The sequence below is a fragment of the Solea senegalensis genome, linkage group LG1, assembly GCF_019176455.1.
Source record: "Solea senegalensis isolate Sse05_10M linkage group LG1, IFAPA_SoseM_1, whole genome shotgun sequence".
Lineage (NCBI taxonomy): Eukaryota > Metazoa > Chordata > Actinopteri > Pleuronectiformes > Soleidae > Solea > Solea senegalensis.
Window position 1 is genome coordinate 38,373,438 of NC_058021.1, and position 9,119 is coordinate 38,382,556.

General features: G+C 45.5%; 1 protein-coding gene across 1 annotated transcript; it reads left to right on the forward strand.

Annotated features, from left to right (window-relative positions):
• The first annotated feature begins 355 nt into the window (after nt 1-355).
• On the forward strand, nt 356-8,834 carry ezh2 (enhancer of zeste 2 polycomb repressive complex 2 subunit). Its single transcript, XM_044037512.1, has 20 exons — nt 356-608; nt 1,233-1,369; nt 1,478-1,601; nt 1,811-1,939; nt 2,029-2,148; nt 2,492-2,612; nt 2,701-2,862; nt 2,956-3,064; nt 3,926-4,089; nt 4,226-4,323; nt 4,405-4,633; nt 4,714-4,880; nt 5,275-5,410; nt 5,499-5,624; nt 5,702-5,880; nt 5,957-6,052; nt 6,413-6,494; nt 6,569-6,649; nt 6,759-6,843; nt 6,917-8,834. Exons 2-20 carry the CDS (start codon nt 1,296-1,298, stop codon nt 6,975-6,977), a joined length of 2,343 nt encoding a protein of 780 aa, XP_043893447.1. The 5' UTR covers nt 356-608; nt 1,233-1,295; the 3' UTR covers nt 6,978-8,834.
• The last annotated feature ends 285 nt before the right edge of the window (nt 8,835-9,119 follow it).

Consider the following 9,119-nt stretch of genomic DNA (forward strand, 5'->3'; position numbering starts at 1 on the left):
AGCCTGGAGAGAAACGTCATCCAATACCGTTAACCACTTCACTTCTGTTTATTTTTATCTCGCCGACACGAACGTGACAACTGACATGTGTCATCGGCGCGAGAGGAAAATCACATTTTAAGTAGGAATATCAAAACGGCGCTGTCAAAAACCACGCAGGTTCTGTTTATATCCAAGTTCTGTTGACATGAGAGAACAAAGAGAACCAGTCCACATGTCCCTGTTGCTGGGCCCCCGTCGCTGCTCCGCCTCTGATTGGCCACCGCGGCCAAACGAGCGGACCAATCGTATTGCGCGACACTGTGGAAACGCAGCACCGGTGCATGTGATTGGCCTAAACGTTTGGCGCCTCTCGGATCCGCTGCGGCCGCGGTGGGCGGTGAGCGAGGGCCGGCGAGCGAGCAGGAGTTTGAACAGAAGCAGCGCTGCCTAGGCGGAAACTGTTGACTTATTTAAAACAAAAAAACAAAACAAAAATCAGGACACGACGAGTTTATATATGTTTATGTCGATTTCTTCTACAATCCCCGCACACTGTAACTGCTAAAGCCCGGCGTGGAGTGAACGGGACGCCGCCTCTGGGGACCCTGAAGCCGGCGTCGCTCGAAGTGAGTCGCTGCCTCTCCCGAGCTAACATGCTAACTAGCCCGTGGAGCTAACGCTACAGCTAATAACGAATGAAACACAAAGGCCGACTCTGCCTGGGTTTGACTCCCTGCTCCGGGGCAGGTAGAAGCCACTGTCAGTGTGTTTTTACAGATTATTTATGGTCTTTAATGGCTCAGGTGTTTGTTCCCCTGCTTAGCGGAGGCTTCAATCTTTGTTCACGAACCAACTGTTAGCTAGCTCACCGGGGTGTCGGTGTCCCCGTTACTTTTATAACAATGTAACGAGCGGCCCGTAAATGTGTAATGAAAGTGTTTATGACGTAAATGTGAATGTTTTTGTTGTGGTTTGGTTGTTACTCGATGCTCACACGCACAACAGTGTCTGATGAGTGTTGTTGAATGTGTGTTGAACATTGTTTTTTGAGGAACTTCTGCTGACTTTTATGAGCTACTTTCTACACAGACTCTTTGTCACTAATACAAAATACAATTCAAGTTTTTTTTATCAATAATATTAGTATTTTTTATAGTGTATACTGTATCAAGGCAGGTTGTACTCAATTCCCTTGTAAGTCGCTTTCGATAAAAGCGTCCGCTAAATGACATGTAATGTAATGGTTTTAGGGACCATCAACAGAGTCAAGTGATCTGAGGTGGCGGAAGAAAAACACCTGTGCACCTCCTCGGATGATAACTCTCACATCCTCGACAAACCTATCGCAACACATTACGATATCTGTCCCAACTGAAGACAACAAAATGTACAGCATGATATTAAAATACACCTTTCATTCCAGATAAAACCCAGTTGTATTTCTTTAAATGAAAGATATTGACGTGTGTTACAAACCCCTGGTGTTTGGCTGCAGGTCGATGATGGTGCTCACTGGGAAGCGTTCGGAGAAAGGTCCCGCCTGCTGGAAGAGGAGGGTCAAGTCTGCATACATGAGGCTGCGGCAGCTTAAACGATTCAGACGGGCGGACGAGGTCAAGGTTCGTCCACTCACACACTCTTGCAGTGTTTCTATAATGGTACGGTTTGGAATGGTAAAGCCCTTGTGTCAGGCTTTTTTTTCAACGAACAACAGCACCGCAATGCCAATTTATTAAAGAACATCGGCTCGGTTATTCGATGTACTTCTTCTTGAGGCAGATTGTTAAAATGTTTGGCCTAAATTGAGGTTTCATTTAAACATTTTCAGAGCATGTTCAGCACCAATCGTCAGAAAATCCTGAAGCGAACTGACATTCTAAACCAGGAGTGGAAGACACGGCGGATCCAGCCCATCCACATCATGACGTCTGTGAGCTCTTTGAGAGGAACTAGAGAGGTCAGTGGATCTAACATGTAGAGAACAGAACGTCTCTGCATCTCTCACAACTGTGTCCTCATAGTGTCTTCACTCTGTCCTGTGTGCAGTGCACGGTGGACAGCGGCTTCTCCGAGTTCCCCCGGCAGGTCATCCCGCTGAAGACGCTCAACGCTGTGGCCTCAGTCCCAGTCATGTACTCGTGGTCACCGCTGCAGCAGAACTTCATGGTGAGGGTTTTTAAACAATTGTCACCGTCTGTGCTGGAGAAATACAGGTTTTTACTTAATCTACACAAACTTGAGGCTGTAATGTCTTTCACTGCTCTCCCACACCAAAGCCCATCGAGAAAATCAGGTCTACTCGTGTGGTCACTTTGTGTCACTGAAGTAAATCTGAGTGAAGGATTTTAAAAAATAACAACAACTCCTGTGTGCATTTTCTCTATCGGGTTTGGTGTGGGAGAGTGAGTGGTTTACAAACTTGAGCAGTGAGATTGAATTGTAAGACATGAACTATGTGTCTAATGTTTGTTTCTGTGTGTGTGTGTGTGTGTGTGTGTGTGTGGAACAGGTGGAGGACGAGACGGTGCTTCATAACATCCCCTACATGGGAGACGAGATCCTGGACCAGGACGGGACTTTCATAGAAGAGCTCATCAAGAACTATGACGGCAAAGTCCACGGAGACAGAGGTGAAGTTTCCTCTGTTCTCGTCCTCTTGTAAAAGACGAGGAACAAGACGATTGATGCGGCTGTTTTGTTGTTGTTGTCGTTGAGCAGAGTGCGGCTTCATCAACGACGAGATCTTCGTGGAGCTCGTCAACGCTCTGTCACAGTCCAGCGACAACGAGGACGACGATGAGGACGAAGAGACGGACTTTAAGGTCGAAAAGATGGAGCTGTGCGGCAGCAAGGAGCGTCCGGACGATCTGTACAGCGAGAGTAAGCAACAGCGATGCTTTCTCACTTTTTTTTGGTCTTTTCCTTACGTGAAAGTTTGAATCATCAGCACTCATCGCAAACGTGTTGTTCCAGGTCGAACGAGCAGCGATAGCAGCAGCAAGAAGTTTCCCTCTGACAAGATTTTTGAAGCCATCTCATCCATGTTCCCCGACAAGGGATCCACCGAGGAGCTCAAGGAGAAGTGAGTGTTCACCTGGAGATAATCCTAATTCATCTGTTTTATCATTAAAACAAAAAACGGTGCTTGTTGAAGGTTTGGTCATGTGCTAACTAACAATTAAGGCAATAAAAAGACGTGATTCACAGATATTTCTTTAAAGGGGGTATATTATACCCTATTTCTCCAAGTTAAAATAGTTCCCTGGTGTCCTAATGAACATGTCAGTGACATGCTTTGGTCAAAATACCATAAGGATGAAGCACCATAGCAGTTCAATAACCCTGCTAAACCCGCACCTTTCAGAACGCTCGGTTTTCGTGCATGGTCCCTTTATATGCAAATGAGACACAGGCAAACACACACCCACTTCTTCCAGGGGGTTTCTGATTTGTCCTTTTTAGAGCGCTTTACAGCTCTATTAGTCTCCCCCTCCCTCCAGTAGTTCTCTGACAATATTAACATGGCAGCGTGCGCAGAAAACAGCGAGAGTGCCGTCACAGGAAGAGACGTCCTACATAAGTATCGAGCCGAACAGTGCCGAACTGTAAATCAGTTACACTTAGACCGCAGTCTGATGCGAAGTGGTGCAACACACGTTTGCTGACTATCCGGCACATTAGCTTCCTGCTGCCGTCATAAGTGCAGGGAATTCAACATCGAGTGTTTTATCGCCTATACTTACACTAAGGGGGACCACGAAAACATGACTGAGTATTCTTTTTCCACACTTTGGCGACTGGTAGGGCCTCCAGAGTCCCAAATATAAGTACTAAAATGGTTAAAAAGTTGATTTTGCATAATATGTCCCCTTTAAATAAACGTTGTTTCTCCTAATGACTTCACACATGCAGACAGATGGTCACGGTTGTTGCTGTGTTTCAGGTTCAAGGAGCTGACGGAGCAACAGCTTCCTGGTGCTCTGCCACCCGAGTGCACGCCAAACATCGACGGCCCCAACGCTCGCTCTGTGCAGCGTGAGCAGAGTCTGCACTCGTTCCACACACTGTTCTGCAGACGCTGCTTCAAATATGACTGCTTCCTCCACCGTCAGTACACACGTACACACACACACACACACACACACACACACACACACACACACACACACACACACACACACGGAGCTGAGATGAGTAACTGCTGCTCATGAATAAAGCTTTTCTGGTTTCTTTTCTCCACCAGCTTTTCACGCGACTCCAAACACCTACAAACGCAAGAACCTGGAGAACCTGGTGGAGAGTAAACCCTGCGGCATCGACTGCTACATGTACCTGGTGCAGGTGAGTCACACTCTGACGCGTCCACGGCGAGCATTTCTTTAATTTCCTCCACATTAACCTCTTCGCTTTGTGTCGTCTCAGGACGGGATGGTGAGAGAGTACCCGGCAGGCACGGTCGCAGAACGACCCAAAACCCCGTCCAAGCGCCCGGTGGGACGCCGGCGCGGTCGGCTACCCAACAGCAACAGCCGCCCCAGCACGCCCACCGTTTCCTCGGAAACCAAAGACACAGACAGCGACCAGGAGGGCAGCAAGGAGGATGAGCGGGACAACGACGAAGACAAGAAGGACGACAACACCAGCAGCTCAGGTACGAGCGCCTTTCACGTCAGGTTCAGATTTAAGAACGCTTAAAAGTTCACAAGTGACTGTTTTTTGTCACACATTCAGAGGGAAACTCGCGGTGTCAGACTCCGGTGAAGATGAAGCTGAGCAGCAGTGCTGAGGCGGTGGACTGGAACGGAGCAGAGGCTTCTCTCTTTAGGGTTCTCATCGGGACGTACTACGACAACTACTGCGCCATCGCTCGTCTTATTAGCACCAAGACCTGCAGACAGGTGAGCAACGCAGTCACCGCGATAACCTCATGTTCTGTGACCAAAGCTGGAGACGCAAGGTTTTACAAGGTTCTCCACAGATGTAGGAAAGTTTGTAGATGTAGGACAAAATTTTTGCAGTTGTAGAAAGTAGAAAGGGTGCAATGGCTCAGTGGTTAAGACCGGTACCCTGTGTGCAAAAGACATCATGGTCGCAAGTTTGACTCCACCCCTGGCTGATTGTACTCCATTCCATTGTAAGTCGCTTTGGATAAAAGCGTCTGCTAAATGACATGTAATGTAATGTAAAAAGTTCGTAGCTGTAGGAGTAATAATAATCGTCATTAGTTTTTTCCTTACATCCTCGTGTCCTTGTTTTCATGCGTCCTCGTCTTCACGTGTCCTTGTCCTGCAGGTCTACGAGTTCAGGGTCAAAGAGTCTAGCATCATCGCTCGGGCGCCCACTGAAGACGAGGACACGCCTCCGAGAAAGAAGAAGAGGAAACATCGACTTTGGGCCACTCACTGCAGGAAGATCCAGCTGAAGAAAGGTCAGAGGTCAAGCTGCACTCTCCTGCTTCACTTCACCTCATTATTGACCTTTTAAAAAACATTTAAAAAAAACCTGTCCTGTTTCAGACGGCTCGTCCAATCACGTGTATAACTACCAGCCATGTGACCACCCGCGTCAGCCGTGTGACTCGTCCTGTCCCTGTGTCACCGCTCAGAACTTCTGTGAGAAGTTCTGCCAGTGCAGCTCTGAGTGTGAGTGTCCTCACATACAGCGTCAAAGGTCCAAGAGACATAAATAGTTATTTACGTCCTGTGAATCCTGTTCTCAGGTCAGAACCGGTTCCCGGGTTGTCGGTGCAAAGCCCAGTGTAACACCAAGCAGTGTCCGTGTTACCTGGCAGTGAGGGAGTGTGACCCAGACCTCTGCTTGACCTGCGGCGCCGCCGACCACTGGGACAGCAAGAACGTATCCTGCAAGAACTGCTCCATCCAGAGAGGAGCCAAGAAGGTGAGGATACTTTTTAATGTACCTCAACATTTTAGACATCAACATAATGCTAACGTGTTTGATTTGGCCGTGGCAGCACCTGCTGCTCGCTCCATCAGACGTGGCGGGCTGGGGAATCTTCATCAAGGAGCCGGTTCAGAAGAACGAGTTCATCTCTGAGTACTGTGGAGAGGTGCGACACACAGCGGCAAACAACTACACAAACATAACTACAGTTGCAAACAACCACACAAACATAACTACAGCTGCAAACAACTACACAAACATAACTACAGCTGCAAACAACTACACAACCATAACTACAGTTGCAAACAACTACAGCTGCAAACAACCACACAAACTGCAAACACAAACATTTGCAAACAACCACACAAACATAACTACAGCTGCAAACAACTACACAACATAACTACAACTACACAAACATAACTACAGCTGCAAACAACCACACAAACGTAACTACAGCTGCAAAAACTCTTAGTCTTTAAGTTATTTGTTTAAGTCAAATTTAGCGAACATTTCTTTGTTGCAGATTATTTCTCAGGACGAAGCGGATCGTCGAGGAAAAGTCTATGACAAATACATGTGCAGTTTCCTCTTCAATCTCAACAACGGTAACACACACGCGCATTGATTCACACATTCACTCACTCATTCAAACACTCACACGTTCACCGCGTCTCCACAGACTTTGTCGTCGATGCCACGAGGAAAGGAAACAAGATCCGCTTCGCGAACCACTCGGTCAACCCGAACTGCTACGCTAAAGGTAAGAGCGACATCGGCACAAATAACCATGAGTCGTCAAATCAGCACCTGTAGGGGGCGCTGTGCTGTGCGAGTTTGTGTTGATGTCTGTTTGTTTTGAAATGCGACAGTGATGATGGTGAATGGCGATCACAGAATCGGGATTTTTGCAAAGCGAGCGATTCAGACGGGGGAGGAGCTTTTCTTCGACTACAGGTGAGCTTTTTTTTCTGTTTCTTTCCTTGGACACAGAATTCCATGACTCAGCCTTTTTTTGTCTGTGTTTCAGGTACAGTCAGGCCGACGCCCTCAAGTACGTGGGAATTGAGCGGGAGATGGAGATCGCCTGATCCTCACGTCTACCTCCACTGAGGCCTTTTACACACACACACACACAGCTGCAGGAAATTCCCCATGACTCGTCAAAAAGCTCCAACGCTTCAGGAACTGTGGGAATTTTCCTTTTTTTTCACCGCTCTCACCAAATCTTCCTCATATCATTAAGATGCAAAGTTTCAGATTTAGATCATCTGCAAACTATGTTAAAAAAAAAAACATTGGACAAACCCTCAACTGTGTTTTTACAAAAAAAACAACTTCAGGGACCAAAATCCTGCACCAGCTGCTTTTTGTTTGTTTTTCATCCACATGCAGCCACAATTCACAAAATACCAGTTTTTACCTTTTTTTCCTTTGCTTGTCTTTGATTTATGTGGTGATGAAACGTCTTACTTAAAGGTCCAGTCTGCAAGATTTGAGCATCATTCTAAGTTTCAGACCAAAAACAAAAAGCTAATGTTTCTACGCTAGCGTCAAATCCTCAATAATGTAGAGTTTGTGAGTTTTCACATTCACATGGTTAAAGCTGTCACATTTGACCGCAGCATCATATTCACGTACTGGAGTCCAAGGTTTTACAACAGTCCTTGAATGCGTTGGACAGACACGCGACCCATGACTCATACGATATATAAATTGTGCGGAAAATAAATATAAAAAACACGATGCGTTTGCGGCTCTTGCAGAGAAAACCCTGTAAATTCCTGTTTGAAACACCAGGGGGCGACACCTTTTTTTTTTACGTTGAAAGGCTGCAATCAATTATACAATTAGCTGTGTTGGTTGCTGATGTGTTTATCTCAAACTTTAAAATCATGATTAAATTTTTTTTTTTAAATCCCAATAATGAAAAGTCATCAGCTGTTCAACTAGTTAATTGTGTTGTATAAATATTTATCGGACAGTCAGAACACCTCTGCTGCTGTGATGCCCTGCCCTTGTCGGGATTCCCCGCCCTCTGCTGTGCCTTCAGTCCTGAACGCGTAACCCACCCCCGCCCACTTTTTCATTTTCCCACACTGCATGAAAACATGTCATTGTGCTGCCCCCTGTAGTGACAGTGAAACATTACACTCAAAAAACTGCCAGCTGATTTTTTGATTTTTTCATGATGAGAAAACTTGAGATTCCCAAACCTCACATAGACATTAAAGGGACAGTCCAGTTTTGTTTTTTGTATTTGTTTTTTTTTTAAGTTTGTAAACCGTTCTCTCTCCCACACCACTGAGAAAATCAGTGATTTTAACATCACACCACACAGGAGTAGTTGGTTCGCTGCCGCCTCCATCACTAAGTTCAAATGTCATATTTTTCATTCAGATTGACCTCAGTGACACAAAGTGACCGCAGGAGGCAGCAGTAGACCAGCAGCTCCTGTGTCCCCATGAACTAAAATCACTGATTTCCTCTATGGGGTTTGGTGTGGGAGAAAGACGTGAACAAAAACCTGAACTATCCCTTTAATGAGCATGTAAACATAGTCGAACAAATTTTTTTTTCCATGTTTACATTGGATTCTGGACATCAGGGAAAAGTCGCACATGCTCCGCCCTCAATCAATCATGAGCTTGTGAGTGATTGGCTCCCCCTTGTGGCACTTGAAAAATGCTGTATGTTTTTTTTTGTTACTGTAGATTGAATCATGCATCACATCTGTGAGACCACTTCCTGAAATCAAATGTAAATTTATCGTCCAGGATCGTTAATTTTTTTTTTTTTTTAACTTTCTGCTCGTCTGTGTTTGGATTGCCGAGTCACACGACCACCTGCAGATCATTTGTTTCCTTCGATGTTACCGGTGCTGATTTTGTACGTTTACAGGGATTTGTTGTTGTTCACTGATTAAAAATTAAAATATAACAACTTTGTTTCTTTGTGGGTTTATGTTTGTTTTTTTTACTCACGCCAAACTTTTCCAGGTCATGTGATGCTGAGGACGCAGCGATTGATTGATCCGCTGATTAATCTCGTCGATTCATGACTGCAACAAACAAAACAAAAAACACATGCAGTAACGTCTCTTTTGAAGTTAAACTTTTTACTTTTCCTCGTTGGTGAGTAATTTACCACTTTTGACGTTCAACGTTTTATTTTCTTCACTTGTTTAAAAATATTGTTTTCCCTCTCGTTGAGGAAACACCTGTGGTCACATG

Excerpts from the sequence above, each read along its gene's own strand:
- ezh2 (XM_044037512.1), top strand. The coding sequence starts at position 1,296 with ATGATAACTCTCACATCCTCGACAAACCTATCGCAACACATTACGATA. Across the intron at positions 1,602-1,810 it reads GACGGGCGGACGAGGTCAAG|AGCATGTTCAGCACCAATCG; the intron begins GTTCGTCCACTC and ends AAACATTTTCAG. Across the intron at positions 4,634-4,713 it reads CGACAACACCAGCAGCTCAG|AGGGAAACTCGCGGTGTCAG; the intron begins GTACGAGCGCCT and ends TCACACATTCAG.